General features: G+C 41.4%; 2 protein-coding genes and 1 long non-coding RNA gene across 3 annotated transcripts in view; 2 read left to right on the forward strand and 1 right to left on the reverse strand.

Annotated features, from left to right (window-relative positions):
* Positions 1-666, forward strand: part of MANBA (mannosidase beta) — a 46747-nt gene extending 46081 nt beyond the window's left edge. The window contains exon 17 of the mRNA XM_066548166.1: positions 233-666. Coding sequence (XP_066404263.1) covers positions 233-457 — 225 coding nt within the window. The 3' untranslated portion in view covers positions 458-666. The remainder of the gene's footprint in view (positions 1-232) is intronic.
* Positions 667-1506: 840 nt separating this feature from the next.
* Positions 1507-7336, forward strand: LOC136555480 (uncharacterized). Its single transcript, XR_010783499.1, has 2 exons — positions 1507-3839; positions 6950-7336. It is a non-coding gene; the product is annotated as an uncharacterized lncRNA (long non-coding RNA).
* The window catches only part of NFKB1 (nuclear factor kappa B subunit 1), a 59034-nt gene continuing 46614 nt past the window's right edge, over positions 5657-18076 (reverse strand). Inside the window, exons 16-24 of the mRNA XM_066548165.1 lie at positions 15818-15932; positions 13642-13843; positions 11818-11987; positions 10880-10982; positions 9871-9992; positions 8978-9044; positions 8499-8671; positions 8193-8364; positions 5657-6540 (exon numbers count right to left, since the gene is read on the reverse strand). Coding sequence (XP_066404262.1) covers positions 6353-6540; positions 8193-8364; positions 8499-8671; positions 8978-9044; positions 9871-9992; positions 10880-10982; positions 11818-11987; positions 13642-13843; positions 15818-15932 — 1312 coding nt within the window. The 3' untranslated portion in view covers positions 5657-6352. The remainder of the gene's footprint in view (positions 6541-8192; positions 8365-8498; positions 8672-8977; positions 9045-9870; positions 9993-10879; positions 10983-11817; positions 11988-13641; positions 13844-15817; positions 15933-18076) is intronic.

The following is an 18076-nucleotide window of genomic DNA, read 5'->3' on the forward strand; positions in this document are numbered from 1 at the left end:
AAGGTCTCTCTGAGATTTAAGTACTGATAGAACTTAATACAAAACATTATACCTTGACCTTACATTTTACAATTTTTTTTAATATATAACTTAAGTATAAGGGCTACTTTTGATGAGATGTGATTGTTCAGCCTGTTTTACTGGTATGCAGGTCTTTCCCAGTTTGGGTGTAACTGGGGTCTTCTTTAACATGTATTTTTTTAATAATACATATTTTTTATTTCTCTTTCAGGCCTCTGTGTCCCAACAAGATGACATTTATATATTTGTTCTTCAGACCACTGCAATTGCTCCTTTTGTTACTCTGGATGTAGGGAGTATAAAAGGCAGATTTAGTGATAATGGTTTCCTTATGACTGAAAAGAAGAAAACAGTTGTGTTTTATCCTTGGGAACCTACTACTGTTGAAGAGCTAGAAAGTTCACTAATCTTGACCTCTCTACTGGATGTTGTCTGAGAATACTTCATTTCATTCTAGATAAACAGTGAAACAGGAGGAGAAATAAAAATTAGAAGAATTTGATTGAAGCTCTGAAGTGACGTGCACTTTGAGCTGGCTGAAGAACATACTGTGTCTTCCTGTCTCGTGAATTTTAGCTGCTGGTTCATTGTAAAGATACCAACAGCAAAGCTTACATATAATATATGTGGTGTATTGAAAACACATCCATATTTTTTTCTAGTTTCACTATGCTGTGAGTGGAAATTCAGTTTAGGATAACAGCAAGGTGTGTGCTGGGAGCAAGGCAGAAGGATAGGGAGTGAAGCTGGGACTGCCTCCAGCCGCTCCATGGGCGGGTTGCTAAACATTTGGCTTGTCTGTCAGCCGTGGTTTGGAATGCAGCTGGGATCTTGCTGGGGTTCCACAAGGATCTCTGTCCACCCAAGCAAATATTCATTTTCTTGCAAAGCAGAATCAGCATCGCAGTAGGTGGAGTTTGAAGGAGCTCTGCCACTGATGTCCATCGCTGTTGTAAAAGCAGCACGTGGGCATTACTCAGTGGTGGTGTGGGGGGTCTGGGGCACGTGTGGGGGGAGCAGCTGTGTGTTCCACTGGAGAACTCAGACTCAGTTTGAGTTGTGATCACAGTTTTAATTAGCATGTTGGTACTTTGGTGTTAACCAAAACCGACATACTCCTGAGTGAGAGGAAAAACTTACAGATGAAAGGGAAATGACTAATGAGAGTTTCTTACAGATGCTTTATTGGGTCACCAAAACAACTAACTGCAGTTGCATCTGGTTCAAAACAAGTCCTAGTTAAAAGAAGACATGAAGACAATCAAAATATGGGTGTGTATGTGCCAATGTTAATAGATAGGGAAAATGACAGTCATGAGTAAAACTTAACAAATGCAGGTGCTGACAAAGGAAATTAAAAAGCTGAGAGGCATCATGGACCGACAATACCAGAAAAATCCTTCAGTTTTTTTGGTGTCCTGGAATCGAGGTGGAATCAAAGCAGCAGTAAAGTCAACATAAGGTAAGAAAGAAAAAATGTAGAGAAAATATTATTAATATGTACTGCTGCAGTGTATTAGGAAGAGGGCAAGTCTGTTGATGCCTTTCTTTTATATTGATGGAGAAATGTCTCTTCCAGCAACATCTAGATAGAATTTCAAAATGGCACTTAACAGTGTTAAATAAATAAAACTTTGGAGGAATCACTTGTTTAGAGACAATCAAGAGACCTGTCTGGAGGTTAGTGATATTTGTTCATCTCAGCAAATGAGTGAAGTTTAAGATGTGTAGAAAAACTTTTGGATTGCTAGAAGCAAAACCCATTCATTAATAATTAATTTGGATAGCTGTGACCTCATCTAGCCTGTCACAATTTTTAGGCAAAATCTTGAAAGAAATGATGTGTTACATGATTAATAAGTGATGAAGTGGCTATGCAAATAAAGTCTACCAGCACAGTTATACATAACAGCATTCTATTATTTTTTTCCCCTGTTGCTTTCTGCAGTTACCAGATTAACATAGCAAGGTTTGGGATATTTTAAAAATTATTGCTGTATTTGAAGGTCAGGAGCCTCCCTAAGGAGTAGGTCCATTCTTTCTCAATGAAAATCTTTAATTCAGCACTAGGTGCCATTGTGAAAGATTAGCAATTGCTTAAGCCAAATGCTTGAACTCAAAACAGAATTTAAAGGGGAAGGTCGACTTCCATTATTGTTTTAATCCTTAATATGTTCTTTTGGTTTCCTGGTGTTGTAGTAGGTGTGTGTTTATAGAAGCTGTTCTCTCACTGTGCAGCAGTGGCTGTAAGGTGTCCTTTGGTTAACCATTGTTACTTTGGCAGTGGCATCCTGTGCTATATTGGTTACATTGTTCTGCCTTTGTCTCAGATCTGGGCAGAGATAGGAAGGCAGCACTGACAGCCTGCACTCCTATCAACACATCCATCTTGCCAGCTGGGTGTTGTTACAGCTGCAGCAGCTGTAACCTGTATCGCCAGTTCTGTCTGATGGGGGTTTGGCAGCCGGAGCCTTAGGACAGCATTTGGTGGCTGTGGTGCTTGTCCTCAGTGTCATTACATTATTGGTGGCAGCAGCAGAGGGGACTGGCCCTGTCAGTGTTCCTTCAGGGTACTTCCTTGCAATGTCTTGTTAAGGACCAGGGAATTCTCTTGTGCTCGTGGCCTTTGTTTGTTCCTGGGCCCCTCTGGGCTGTTCTCCAGTGATGGCAAAAGCAGCAGCCAGAGTGCCCCACAGCCATGACAAATACCCTTCCAGAACAGAACTTGAGAGCAGGTTTGGGAAGAACACTGTATGGTGTTGGCTAATCTGTTGTCCTAAAACCATTCTCTGGCTGGGATTTAGCTGTGAACACATTCTGGGCTTGCAGAGGCCATTTTGAGCTTTGGAGGGCACCTGTTTGTACTTCCTGCCACACAAGGAAGACTTTATTTTGCTCCAGTTTACTGGAGCATGTCCTTGGAAGCTTTTTCAAGTTCTGCATTTTCTCCGGGAAAGAAGCATGCAAATGTATCTAAAAATTACTCTTTAAGTAAGTGTTCATAGTTCTCTGTTAGTCTTTCCTGTTACCTGCTGTTTGCATACCTTGTGGTCTGGACAAATATTCTGCCTTAGAAGCACATCTTTCTCAGTACTTTTACTTCTGTTAGTTAGTTCCCTTTTGGTTTTGGAGATGTGTAGCAGAGACCTTTTCATTAACTTGAACCAGTGTCAGGAACAGAGAGATGGGCCAATAAGTTTCTTATTTTCAGTACAGGAGAGCTGGGGTTTGAAGTTTACAAGCCAGCCTTTTTATTGCCAGAATCACTGTTTTCTTTCTTACCCACTTAGGGTACCAGGAATTCATGGTTTGAAGTTTTTAGGACAGGTTTCAATCCAAGAGTTGTGTTTACATAACCATGCTTTCCAGTCAGATGTTACAAGGTAGCAAAACAAAAGCCCCAAATTCATTCAATTAGTGTGGAAAACCAAAACTTAAATGAAAAAAAGGCCATCTCTGTAAGAAGTAGTCAGTCAGCAGAGACCTATAATACCTGAACTAGTGCTCTTCTGCATTGTGCATATGGCAAGGGTGACTGGATGGCTAAAAAATTCTATAGTAGTTTGGTTTAAATGAGGCCATGGGAAACCTCTGCAGCCTTGGAAAAACATACAAGAGCCTGGCTCTAAGTGGGACATCAGGCTGCTTCATAATGCTGAAAGGAGGAAATCAACTCCTTGGTAAGTAACTTGTGTTGTCTTTTGCTGTAGGAATATTTTGGAGCCAGCAAAAGTTTGGACTGACCATTGGCCATTACTCTAGAACTGCTTTATTTCAAGGCATGATCACCCAGAAGCACCAGAAGCTGTGGATGGTGGGTGAGTATTGACCATAAACTAGCAAATGGGCCCCAGCATTCCTGTCACTTTACTTGGGGGAAGCAAGAAGAGTGGCTCTTTTTTCTTAAATGTGTGAAAAAAGCATTTTACTTTCCAGGCAAGGGAGAAAAGACAGTTGATACACCACTACATGTAGGTAAGATTCTTATCCTCCTGCAGTCCACAGAATCTCAGAATGTTGCCTAGATCTTCCAGTGATTTCCAAGTTTGTACATACATGCCAAGATGATGTCAGGAAATGTACAACTGTAGCAGCCAATCTAAAATCAAGGGCAGTTGAACTTTCTGAATCATTCATATCAAATGCAGAGAACATCTGAAGAGACCTGTTGTTACAACTTCTTCTGCTTTCCACAATTTTCTGTTGTTTATTACTGCAGCAGAGTAGCACAATAACAGAGCAAGCTCTATTCCGCTGCACATATAGATTAAGTTTGGAGGTTTCTCTCTATAAGCCAGGTGTAAACAGATGTGCTCAGCAATATTTTTCTATCTCTAAAGAAAGGGGAAAAAACCAAAAAAGATTAAAGTCTTTTTTATTAAATACAATGAAACTGAGAAGCTGCCAGGCTGCCATTTAAAGCACTTCCATACATAGGGCCTAGGGGACCTGCTGTGCATGATCACTAACCTGATAAACAGCTATTATGCAACATCTGGTCACAAAGTGCTTTAAGGAAATACAGATCCAGGTGTCTCCTGGTGGTTTAAAAGCAGAGCTGGTCAGAACTAAAGCTAAAAGGTGTGCATAACAGCCAGGGTGCCCTGGTGATCTGCAGCATTGTAGAAACCTCAGTAAAAATCTCTGCCAGCCCCCTGAGCTGTGCTGGAAATTCTTTGGAAGCAGAAGGTGTGTTTTACTTGAACAGCAGCTCTCCTGGGGCCCAAAAAGCCCCTCCACTCCTGGAAATATAAAAACCTTTGCCTGTTTCTATTAGAGCTGGAATACAAAGAGAATACTGGAGAAGTACATTAATTGAACAAAAATCTATATGCCTTAGACATTGCCTTGATGATTATACATACAAGAACTGAAAGAAAGAATGAATGGCACTTTTATTCATCTTCTCTGGAAGTAATTAACATTCTCAGTAATTCAGCTGGATTATAAAATAAATTCACAAGTTGTTTTTGTTACTCATAATTTAATTCATTACAGCAGCTACCACTCTAAACATAACCATTTTCAAGGTTTATTTTGATTCATTTTCTTAGGAGTGACACCCAGGTTACTGAAGACTGAGCTGAGCCAAGAACCACCCTGTCAACACTCCCTCTTTGTGCCACAAAAGTTGGCTAGAGGTGACTGTGGTACAGTGCCCCTCCTGGTTTTTTTATCATGAACTCTGATGTCTGTTCTGTTTAGTTGGGCCAACATCAATAACAGGACACTCACCGTGTCTCAGAACTGATGTCAGACAAGAAGAAACACTGCTCATGAGCACAGTTACTACAGGAGATTCTAGATAGCCCAAAGGAGAGCTGTCTCATCAGAAATTTGCTGAGATACTAAATAGTTGGTTTCAGTGTAAATGATTCTCTGCTGCCATAATCATGAGAACTAAAACAAGGAAGAGGCCTTAATCTCAAAGTACAGCTGCTCAGTGGTAGCTGATGGTCCTGCTCTCCCTCCATAAAAGATACTTTCGGCTTAAGACAGGTGGCTTGCAGCATTTCATTTTAGTGCTTGGAAATCAGCATGATCTTGTATCAATGCCTAAAATAGAGATGCTAAATCTTCAATACCTCTACTTGAAAAGTAATGTAAAAATCACAGCAGGCACAGACAGGAGCATTAATTTTGGGGTTTTATTATAAAAGTAAAATAAAAATAAGCATTTAAAAAGCACGCTTTTCCAAAAAGGAACAGATATAAAAAAAAAAAAAAACTATTTACAAGTAGGAAAATGCCAAACTTGAAAAATTTTTGAATAAGAGGCACCAAAGTTAAGTTTAAATACATTATTTGAAATATACAAGATTCTTTTAGGATTCTCTTTTTTTGCTAAGTTGTCTCTGTTGTGATTAAAGTAATGATTTTTCTTTGCCAGCTATTTTATAACCTGTTTGCATGCAACTGTGCTGCAAAAATTATGAAGAGAGCAGCTAGAAACTGTATCTTCTGATTGCTCCTGTGCTTAGCCTCTTTAGTAAGTTTGTATTATGCATTAACAACTTCTTTTTCATCTGTAAAAGAAAATCCTCACAGACCAGGGAAGTTCAGTCAGTCTTTGACAGCATCCAGACCTGTGTATTAATGCAGCAGTGGAGCCCTGGTTGTTGTAAATGGCTTGTAAATGAACACAATTAAATGTACTTGAGGAAGGAAGCAGTGGCTAGGAGTCAGATGCTGCAGTTGCCATTTGTTCGGGTTCAGGTGAGATTCTTCCAGTGCACTTTTGGTTGTGAGTTCCCTTCCCTCTGGCCAGGATGACACTGATGTAATTTGAAATGTCCCATTTCTTCCTGTAACTGCATATTGCCAACTATCACTAGTCAGCTATGTAATTGCTTTGCCCTGAACTTTGATGTCCATAGCCCAGGGCCATTTTGCCAAGTGTTAGTGAGGACTTGCTGCTCAGAGAGTCTGAGTAGGTGAAGCTCAGCTTGCGGAAGGAGGTCTCCACACCACTGTCACACACACTTTCAGGGTCTTGGAATCTGCTAGTGTAGCGCTCACCTGAGGGACAGAGAAAAGGGAAACATCATCAGTTGTGTGGCTTGAGCAAGGTTGCTTTGAGAAAAGCCTAAGGCATATAAACCAACAGGGTCAAGCTCTTCAATAGGAAAATAGGTCTAACATGAGGTATTGTAATAGGAAAAGCTGTACTGAATGTTTCCTGGCCACCAAAGCATGTGATCTGATGTACTGCTGGCAGAGATCAGCTTGCAATTGGAGGTTGGATGGGATGAGAAGCCTGGTGCTCTACTGACACTAATGCTGTCACTGCAGTTGGGTTAGGACTCTGCCCAGCTGTGGTGATCACAGGGCAAAAGGTTCTCTGGTTCTCAGAGTCACACTCTGTGCAAGTGTACAACTCCAGGATGAGGCTCCTAAAACTTCTAATTCATGTTATTTCAACTTACAGATTTCTTTTTGAGACAAACATTTGAAGAGCTTTCATCTAGTAAGTGACCCCAAAATAGGAACAAGTCAGTAGCATTCATCACCTGTGCAGGATCCACAGAAGGAGTGCCTGACTGTAAGCTGAAACTGAAGGTACGATGTGGGATCAGTGTGACTAAACCAGTGGTGGTACCTTAAGAATTCAGTCTTGTTCTTCTAAGCAAACATCTTAAAATAAACTATGTGATGCCCTCCATGTTGCAGAGGGAGCAGAACCCCTCTTACCCTTCAAGATGAATCTAAAGGGGCAATATGTGTACAAGCACATTTTTGGGTGGGTGTGAAGGTTTATTCCATGACTGACCAAACAGTTTTCTATAGAGAATAAACTGGCAATGTTAGATTGGAATGGAGTGACTGTGGTGTTTCTTTTTTCTTACCAGAAATACCTACAATGTTTTTACACAGGGTGTAAGTTTCCACATTTGGCTACAGGCAGCACTACCAGTGTTTGAACAGGAAAAAACAAACATTTTTGTTACTAAACCTGGCCAGGCAATGACTGAACAGCCCTGATAGCAAACTTCTCACAATCTCTCTTAGTAGAGTTCCCTTCCCAAAACCACTGTAGAACCTCTGTCATTGAAGGTGCTCAGAACTCAACTGGACATAACATGGGCAACCTCATGTCATGTTCCACTGGCCCTGCTCTGAGCAGATAGTTGGCCAGCAGGACTCCTCAAGGTCCTGTGTAACCTAAGCCATCCCCAGTTCCTTTGCCTACAGAACACTGGGCCATTTTGGAGTGCTACACATTGTGGAAGGAGAAATTTAATACTGAAGTCTTGCCAAAAAGTTTAAGAGCCCAAAACATTTTTGTTTATCCAGCTGTGGGGGGAGGGGGGGGGGAGGAAGTCAAAAGCTAATGGCCCTTGTACACACCTAGGAGATAATTGCCTATATTCCCAGTACATCCAAGGCATTAACCATTAGCAGATGGCAGGTGTCTGGTTTTAGCAAAGGGCAGCAGTAGAATGAATACTGTGATGCAGGCATGCTGATTCAAGTGGTTAATTTTTCCTCTCTCTTCTGTATCTAGCAGGTATCTATGATGACAGGGGTCACACTGCAGTAAAATATTTCTGAAACCAGTAAGCAGGTGAAGCAGTGTGTGTAAGAAGGTGTGCAATCCTAACAGTCCTAGATAGAGTGGGGAGGGAGAAAGATCTTAAATGAAGCTGTTCATATTTTGCTGTCAGTTTTACCTGTCTCTCCATTTGTGAGCGGTGATGATAATGGAAGAGCTTTTGCTGTGCTGTCCTCCAGGGGAGGCGGTCTGTGTGAGATGGACAGTGCTTCCTGAATTATTTCTATGGCTTCTGTGTGATCCATCTGTCTCAAAGCAGCGATCAGCTCTTGAACTGTACCACCAGACACCTGAAAGAGCAGACATCAGACACTCAGCATGATCCAGGCTGGCTAAAGCTGCAGGGCTGCACTGTCTCACTGTGTGGGAGAACAAGGTTCTCTACGTGTATCCATGTTCTTTATAACCTATCACAGCACATTACCTCATAGTTATCCAGCAGGGTCTTCGATGGGGAAGGACTCAACCTGAAGGCATTATTAAGTATGCCAAGACCCAGTTTTTGTGCTAGGGTGGACCAGTTTTTAGTTGGATCAGGCAATTCCAATAGTTTGTAAAGCTGCATCTTGGAATTCTCATTCAGCTCTCTCAAATGTCCTGGGGAACAGAGAAATACGTTAGTTTATTATTTATACAAAACATGCACCAGTTCATTTTTAAGCAGAAACAAAGTCAAACTGAGAGTTCAATCCCAGCATTTACAAATGTATTGCTGCAATACTGCAAATGTACTCCTTGTCCTTGAGACATCTTAAGGGAATCATGCTCATTGTATGAGTGAGGGGGTGGGAGGGCACATCTTCTCTCTCAGCAGCTCAGTTACAAGCAGGGCAATGTCTTCTGCACTTACTCTTTCAGTACTCAATTACTAGAGGGATATTGTCAAGTCTTTATAGGTGTTACCTTGTGTGAGTAAGTCCTCCAAAACCTCTGCTGACTCGTAGGGTTTGCCATTTAATATGTCATACACCTAAGAGAATACATTAAAGTCAGTATTTAGTAGAAATCTGGTTAGTGTCCATTAAGTCTCAGCAGTCTTGTATAAAATTCCATCTGTAAATCAGCATTTTTTTTTCTCTCCTAGGTTCAGTATGACTAAGGATACTGTACAAAACCTGTGCTAAACTTTAGGGAGAAATCTTGAGAAGTTAATCTCCCTTTATTTTAAGCTGTGTCATCTGGCAACTATTTTCAAGACACAGAGGAAGTCTTGGCAGTAAATAAATGGCAGTAGCAGAGACTAGGCAAGGAGCTGCTGCCTGCTGCTGCAACCAATCTTTTAAAACAAAGCCTGGGTTAGATTTTCACCTAAGCTTGGTACCACTCCCAGCTCCAGATGAGCAAAGATGCTGACTGCTTATCCTTTACATTCACACCAAGCCACATGCACAATAATCAGCGCGGTCACTGTTTGGGTAGAACACAGGAGTGCATTTTCCCACCACACACAGGCTGCAGTTTGGAAGAACACTCAGCAAAGAAACCCCTTCCAGAATGGGCCTTCAAACACAAGCTGCCCACCCAGGTAAATACTTTCCCACACTGAAGACTGTAGAGCAACTGCTTCAAGAACTTCCTGGTCATTTCTGTTCAGCAGCCTTAGATCAGTGGAGCTTTCTTCCAGTGCTGTTTCATCAGGGGAGTTTTATGGCTGAATTAGCTTAATTTTTGATGGCAAATTCATCGAATTAATTGCAATAATTTTGGATGCAATGAAAGGAGCTGGCTGAGAGAGCTGAACTATCCTTTATAATTAGAAAAAACCAAAAAACTAAAAGAGAAAACAGACCACATACCTCAGAGGTGGCTGCCATATCCAGTGGTGTTGTTCCAGGCACAATCCCTTCATCATCATCATCATCTTTCACATAGTCTAGATCAAACAATGGCTCAAAGTTCTCAATGTGAGGATTGGCACCTGAAAAACAAGGAGGGGGGTGGGAAAGGGGCTTCAAGTTGCTTCTCAATAATATTTAAAATATGTCTTCTATGTACTGAATGGCAAATCAGCTGATTTACTCCAGGTGAATGATATTTTATATTAAGCTAGGAAGTAGCTCTTTTTTTCAGTTACATTTAAATACTGTCACATCTCTGTACAATGCTGCTCTCCATTATAAAGAGGGAAAAAACCTGATAAGCTGAGCCTTAGGGCCCAGAGAAAGAGCTCTGGTTCTATCAACTGACTCCCAGTCCCATGTTGCCTCACACAGCACAGCATGTATGTGATGAAGGGATGGTGTGGTGCTGCTTTTTAGTGTCAGAGAAAGTGGGGGTGTTTTAAAAGACCAAGCAGGCAGCCTCAGCAATGGGAGGCTTGGGTTTCTGTTTCAAAGGAGAAAAATTAGGTTTAAGTACAATTGACAAAATGTTCCAGTAAATACTCCAACCTAATTCTTCCAAAGTGACAGCAGTAGGAGACACTACAAGCTCATGCTTCAGTGATGGTATTTTTTTTTTTTTGGCTTTTTCTTTCTAAAGCAGTCCAACACTTATCCCAGATACATAAAAAGATCTCTTCTCTGCTTCTTCAGCTATAAAAGCTACAAAAGATACTCAAGAAACTTCCCAAAGTCCTCTCGAGAATTTTTTGGACCAACATAGTTTGCCTTTCCAGCCATTAGATGGTGCTGAAGAGTGATTAGTATAGCACCTCAGAGCAGGACTTTCTGAGGAAATTCAGACCTTCTTCCTTTTAATATCTGACTTCCTCCACACGTTTAAACAAGTTCATTCTGCTTTGCAGCCTTTTAACTTGAATTGTCACTGTGAAAGAGAAGTCTCCAGCAAGATATATTTCCATACCTGCTGCTTTGAGAACTGCTGCCAATTTTGTGGAGCCCCTTCCAGCTGCTATGTGAAGTGGAGTTGTCCCATCATATGTAGTGCTGTCCACATCTGCATCGCCCTAAGGTTTTGTTGAATGGCAAAAAAGAAAAAAAAAAAAATCTGTACAATGCAGCTGTAGAGGCTCATGTCAGCATAAACACTGCTACTGTGCAAGTAAGCACCATTCTGTGTCTGGTAGCATAAAAACTCTAACTCTTGCCTGAAAAGGAGGAGTTAGAAAGGAACCACAACTGTCTACATGCATAGAGTGGTAGTGTGCTCCAGTGTTAGAGCAGGAGGCACAGGGTATATCTCCAAATAGGTCAGGTAGATAAAAGCCACTTTGCATCCCCTGTAAAACTTCTGCCATCTGCTTGCCCATGGCCTTTGGAGCGGGAGTGGTGTGCACAGAATCCTGCCCTCCTGCTGCTCATCAGAACAGCCAGGCTGGTGGCACATCCATGCATGAGCACAGAGGAAAGCTACACAGCCAGCTGGGGTGTGTAGAATTAAGGATACCAGGATCAAGGTGTTATGATGAGATAAATATTTACAGATTACACAACTACATCTCTCTGCACAACTCTATACCTGTTCTACTTCACACAGAAGAAGGGATGAACTTCTTCATGGTAACTTCAGTGCCTGCCAGCCTTACTCAGGGCAAATTATACATGGCATATGCAGTCAGGTTAGGGTCACAAACTCTAAATTCCTCAACTTGAGCAAAAGCTTCAGCAGCTGAACAAAACAGTAACATTATCAGTAACTTTGCCACTATACCAGTTCAAGTAATCTGGTCAATAAAAAGGACCCTCCCCCCTTTCTTCTGTCATTCTGAAGCATTTTAGGATTGTCAACAGCTTTTAAATATGTAATTGAAAAGACCTGGAAGAAAGAAATTCTGCCTTTACCTCAAGCAAAAGGCAGCCTGCCAAGGGGATGTTCTCTTGTTCAACAGCCAAATGCAATGCAGTTCGTCCAGATTTTTGTTCCTGAGCATTGACATTAACTCCAGCAGCAATCAGCTGTTTGAGGCAGGACATGCTATTTGCCATCACCACCATGTGAATTGCACTGAGACCTACACAAAACAAAACCCGTCCCTCATCTGCATTAATATTGTAAAATTCAGAAACGTCAGAGTAATGAGTTTCAAAGTGAGAAAATGTAAAATGAGTTACTGTAGTTATCTGAGCAGAAATAACATATTTTGCCTGCTTATACACTAAAAGATGACCGAATCATAGAATTTTTAGGGTTGGAAAGGACTTCAAAGATCATCTAGTTCCACCCCACTCCTGCTGTGGGCAGGGATACCCTCCACCAGATCAAGCTGCTCAAAGACCCATCCTGGCCTTGAACCTACTTTAAGGAATGAGGCATCCGCAACTTCTCTGGGCAACCTGTTCCAGTGTCTCATCATCCTCACAGTGAGGCATTTCTGTCTTAGATCTAATCTAAACCCACCCTCTTTCAGCTTAAAGCCACTTTCCCTTGTGCCATCCCCACATGTCCTCATAAAACACCTCTCTCCAGCCCCCTTTAGGTACTGGAAGGTGCTGTAAGGTCTCCTTGGAGCCTTTTCTTCTCCAGTCCCAGCTCTCCCAGCCTGTCTGCAGAGGAGAGGTGTTACAGACCTGTGAGCATCTTCATGCCCTCCTCTGGCCCTGTTCCAACAAGCCCATGTCCTTCTTTATGTTGGGGGCCCCAGACCCTAAGGGAGTACTCCAGGTGGAGGCTCAGGATGAAGTTAATAGTGTTAATAAATATGTTCTTTGTGCATAAATTGGAACTTGGAGAGTCAAAACCATGCAAGGAGAAAAAAAATCAGATTACAAGGTGGAACAGAAGGCAGGAACGACAGAGCTCACCTAGAGCATCTTTTTGCCTCAAGAGAATAGCCTTAAAAAGAAAATCTGTATCTTGGTACTAAACAAGTAGGTACCCCACACTGGCCCTATCTGCCACTGAACATCTCCTCTAGAAAATGGTTTGGAGAGTAACTGGTATATTTTAGTATCATCCTCCTGTAAGGTCACAGTGACCTGACACCTCAAGAATACCTGCACCAGAAAGATAATAATAAAGCCATTTTTAAAAAACCCAACCAACGCCCAACCAAAAAAACCTCTCTTCCTGAAGAACTGAACACAGTTTTTTGAATCCACGATGACAATTTTAGGTCAGACATTTTACAATCTATTAGAGCAGGAGTACTAGATTGAAGTCCCCTGCACACTGAAAAATGGGAGAACTGTCTCTTTGTGGTTATTTTACAGGCTCTAATTCTGGATAGTCACAAAGTGCCAGATATGAAACTCAATACTAGTGCAGAAACTATTTCTAAGGGGATTTCATTCACTAGGCAGGAGGAAACATTTTCTTCCAGGGGGATTTTTTAAAAAAACCAAGGGTGGCGTAAGGAACAAGATGAACACAAGTGCTTGAGATTGTGTGATATTGAAGAGAATGTACAGGGACAAAAATTAAAATCCATGCTGTGTCACGTGACCATTACCAATCTTCCTGTTCTGTATAACCAGAAAACTGACATGCCTGTGCTCTCTCATCTGTGCCTGCAGGCATATTAAAACCCAAGGACAGCATATGCAAAATGGGGAAAGATGTTATTTTCAGGGTCTGTATCTACCTGTGTAGCAACACAGTGTTGGCAGGAATTGTGGTGTGTTTGTCTAGTAGGGAAGGGCATAAGATAAGCCATTATCTTTCCATACCTTCAGCATTGGGGAGGTTGACCATGGGAGATACCTTCTCATGCCTGAGGAGTAGACTCAAAATCTTGTCATCTCCTTCAGTAGCAGCTAAATGTAAGACAGAATTGCCATGGCGATCCAGAAGGCTGACATCTGCTCCAGCCTTCAGCAAGTCTTCCACCACCTTTGCCTGCTTTGTGATTACTGCCAGGTGCAGGGGGGTCTGCAAGTGACAGAAGCAAGCCATAAGAAGATAACAAAGCTACATCACTTATACAGAAATCTCTGAAACCCATAAAAGCTCCTAGTGTGAGAAGATTGTACACATATGCAAGATTTTAGTTGGCTTTGGAGTGGTGTAGCTTCTTTTCTACTGAATACTACAAATAGGGTTTCTACGTACTGGAAATAAAAGCTGCCTTGCTGATGTCAGCAGCTGGACTTTGGGAGGAACAAAGATGCTGCCTACTCTATAAGCCAGGGCACTGACCTGGCTATTTGAGCATTGCAGTGCAAGGGACTCAGGAAATGAGGTCATCCCTGTGCCCCCCACACACTGCAAGCCAGCTTCCATGGCTGCCCCATCACCAAGTTCATGCCACAGTGGGAGCACACACGCTTTCCAGGCCCTACTCACGTCCTTTAGCAATGAACCATGCTTTCATTTTGCTCCTGAATCAAGAGATTTGCAGCCATGGGCACAGGAGTTCCTTATGGCTGCACAGAAAAGAAGAACATCCTGCAGGTTCTGTGCACTCGTCAAACTGCAGAACAATTGTGCATTTATGCCATGTGTGTTGAACTAGCTGATCCCATTTGCACATTCCCCATTTCTGTGCACCTGCAGCACTGAGCAGTGCTCAGGCTGAGAGGTTTTGGGACCTTCCAGAGGTTGGTTGCATACTGCATTCTTGTCAGTTCTGAGCAGCATCACACTGAACATACATATGCATGTATTTAAACAGTAAGCATTCTAATGAGGTCTGGGAAATGGTAATTCCAATACTAAAATAATTTTAAAATTGAGTAAGATTCCATATCTAGATTACCTTGACAGAGGACTTTAAAAATAAAGACTCATTCCAGCTCTGCACAATAAGCTTGTGTTTGTCAATACATCTGTCAACACATTTGCAATTAATTACTGCATCTGTAAGGTATATGTCAGCTTTCAGAATATCTGCAGAGAAGGAAAATTCTAGCCCAAGCCTACATTCTCTTCTGTCAATGGCTTAAGGTTTAAGTTGAAGGTAGGGAGAGCTGCAGAGGTTCTGTATTTATCAGGGATCAGGCCAGGGATTTATTTCCAGTGTAGAGCCCAGCTTTGCTTCCTGTTTCTGTTAAGCACAGGGCACAGAATTCAATTTAGAATCTTCTGCTTAATTTCAGCAGCCTCCACATTTCAAACTTACTTTATAAGAACATAAAAATGTGAAGGAAAACAAGTCAAAATAAGCCTCCTGGGACTACCTATATAGAATTAAAATCTGCCTTTACTGTTCACAGCAAAGCAAATGTCACAAATGTCAGAGTGCTGCTCAATGGCATGCACAATCTCTTTATAAAGAGATTATTTTCCAGGCAAGTTCCCACAGCTCTTTTCAGAACTTGAATTACAATGCAAACAGGCCAGACTATAGCTGAGGAGACAGAACTGTGCCTGCCAGTTGTTTTCCTCCTAGGTTAAAGCCAAGGGGATGGGCTTTTCTCAGTTACTGCAGAAATGAAAGGGAAATCTTGGTGCTTACATGATGGGCACAAATACAATCTGGGCTGTAGGAATGGCAGAGGTTATTATGGCTTCCACATGTGCCTACAGATAACTGATGATGCAGGAACTGACTCATGATCCCAAGTTAAGCAGTGTCAGAAAGGGCAGAGGAGTCCAGAGCTGGCACACTGTAATCCATACCTCTGGTTTAGTGACAGAGAAGCCAAATATTGAAGCCATGAACTGAAGAATTTACTCTTTTTGGCCTGTTCCACAGTTAGCCCATGGAGACATTTCTGTTACCATCAAGAGAATTATGGACTAAACCAGTGACAACATGATCTTTTTCCTCCACAACCTTCCAGTATATCCTTGTTTCTAAACTTTTTTGCATCAGTCTGATCTCTTCCCACAGACAGCAAGTTGTGCAATTTCTTTTTTACTGGCTAAACAATCAGCAACAGTTATACCCCCACAACTGCTCACCTGATAGAGGTCATTTCTCATGTTAATGATGTCATTGTAATTCAAACGGGGCATCACTTCCAAGAGGTTTTTCACCAGCTCAGTATGAAAGTGGATAATTGCTAAATGAAGGACACTGAAACAAAAACAAAAAACAGATTAACAATTTTACACTGTTTTCAAACTTATTACAAAAGTTTCAAGACTTTGCTGTAGATCTGAATGCATTCTGATATAAACACTTGACTATTAGAGATAATGATTCCAACACTACGTATCAAGACCTAAAATGAATCTCAACACTGAAAAAAACAGATCAGAAGGTAACTGTTTAACCCTTCAATCACACAAGCAAACTCAGGATGGCTTTTGCTGGCCCTCAGCATTACTTTACTACCAGGCTAATATATAAAATGTGTGGCACAAAACAATTATTTCAGAAATCCTCAGATTCTCTGCTGGTTTGCTGTTTTTTTCATATTTTGAATTATGCAGCAGATAAACACTTCTTACTGTGAAAACCTTCCTGCAGAATTTCCACAAGCCTCTCTGCTACCAAAGCAGATTTCCCCTTACGGGTTTCCCCAGATCTGTGGGTTTTTCTTTATTTCATTTTCAAACAGAAAGATGACTAAGGACTCAGGCCCAGTGACTAACAACCACAGGATTTGCAACAGTGGCCAGAGGGATCATACCAAAAAAGCACCTGTTTTGAGACATGAGTGACTGCACAGCAAGTCACTTTACTTCTACTGGGTTAATACAATGTCCCCTCTTCTCCAAAGGCAGGTCCCTCACCACCAGTGAGGGCTGGACATGCTACATGGCACCAGGAAAAAGCAGGTTGAGAATCCATCACTCCTGTCCCACAGAGCTCCATTTGCCTTGCTACCTTGTACTTCATTTGAAAATCATGCCCTTTGTTTTGAACCATACCCTGCCGAGCCCTCATTGGCACATGCTGACCACCTTCTAGACTCATCTTTGAGCAAGTTGCTGCTGACGCAAAATATCAGCACAGGACACGTGGTGTGTCTGTTATGCCACTCCAGAAACACCTGAACAGTCTCAGATTTACACTTTTGTCAGAAAAATAAAAAGGAAGTTCCATGCCATTCAGGGCAAGGAGTCATCCAGAAATTGAGACAGAGAGCAGTCAAAACCAGAAGATATTTTAAAAAACAGGAAAAGAAATTTACAAATCAAACTCACCCTTAAAGGGCATTTTTGCTGATTCTGTATACTGCTACTTGAAGTATCATGGCACTTCCCTCCTTCAACTCCCCTGTGATGTACAGTCTCATCATTACTGGAAAAGTGCTGTTCCTCTGCTCTGACAGATGCTTTTCATTATGCTCTGTATCATGCTGACATTTTATTTCCAAATCTCCAAACACATTTGTTCTTCCACTTTTGTTCTCATTTCAGCAGCAAGTATTTTAATTTTACCCTACTATTATATGTGATGCTGCGGACTAGACCATGCAAGGTCAGTTCCATTTCTTAAACATTCCTACATGAAAAGATGCATTTGAGCACCACTGCAGAGCCATCAGATATCTACAGAGCAATGGTACTGGTATAAATACAGTCACAGCCAGTGTCACTGAGTGTCCACTGTAAATATACACTAATCACAGGTTTCTGGGTTCTGTCTCAAAGCCATAAATTGTTGACAGCCAAGTTTTTTGAAATGCTTAAGCAAAAACTTGCTAGTTGCCATATAATTTTAATGATTAAAGTGCAAACCAGGGCAATTTATTAATTAATTTTGACCTTTTTCTTCTCCCCCAAGAGAGCTGGAAGACAATCACCAAAGCTTTGCTTTATTAAAAAGTTGTGAAGTAATACAGATGTGTATTATGCTCATAGAAGAAATCCATCTCAGGAGAAAGGCAATGTGAATTTGAGCTTCACATACTTGCAGGTATTTCTTGATTCAGCAAGAAAACAACTATTTATTATAATACTAAGAAGTATTTTAACTTAGTTAAAATGCCCTGCAACTCCAGATCGGAGGAGCACCTTTTTGGTATTTAAATGCAGGGCCTACTTGCTCAGTACACTTTTAAGTCCCCCCTTTCTTTTCTTAAACACAGAAGCTCTACTTTCCATAGCAATTGTAAATGTTGTTGCTAGCTCTCACCTCCTTCATATTCCTGCTTATCTCAAAGCAGACATTAGGTTTCCAGCTGGAAAGCAAAGCTTGTAAAGTAGCTCTCTCTGTGCAGTCTCTCTCTGTAATCTGAGGCCTATTTTCACTGAAAATGGAGTGAAGGT

Source organism: Molothrus aeneus, chromosome 4 (genome assembly GCF_037042795.1).
Source record: "Molothrus aeneus isolate 106 chromosome 4, BPBGC_Maene_1.0, whole genome shotgun sequence".
Lineage (NCBI taxonomy): Eukaryota > Metazoa > Chordata > Aves > Passeriformes > Icteridae > Molothrus > Molothrus aeneus.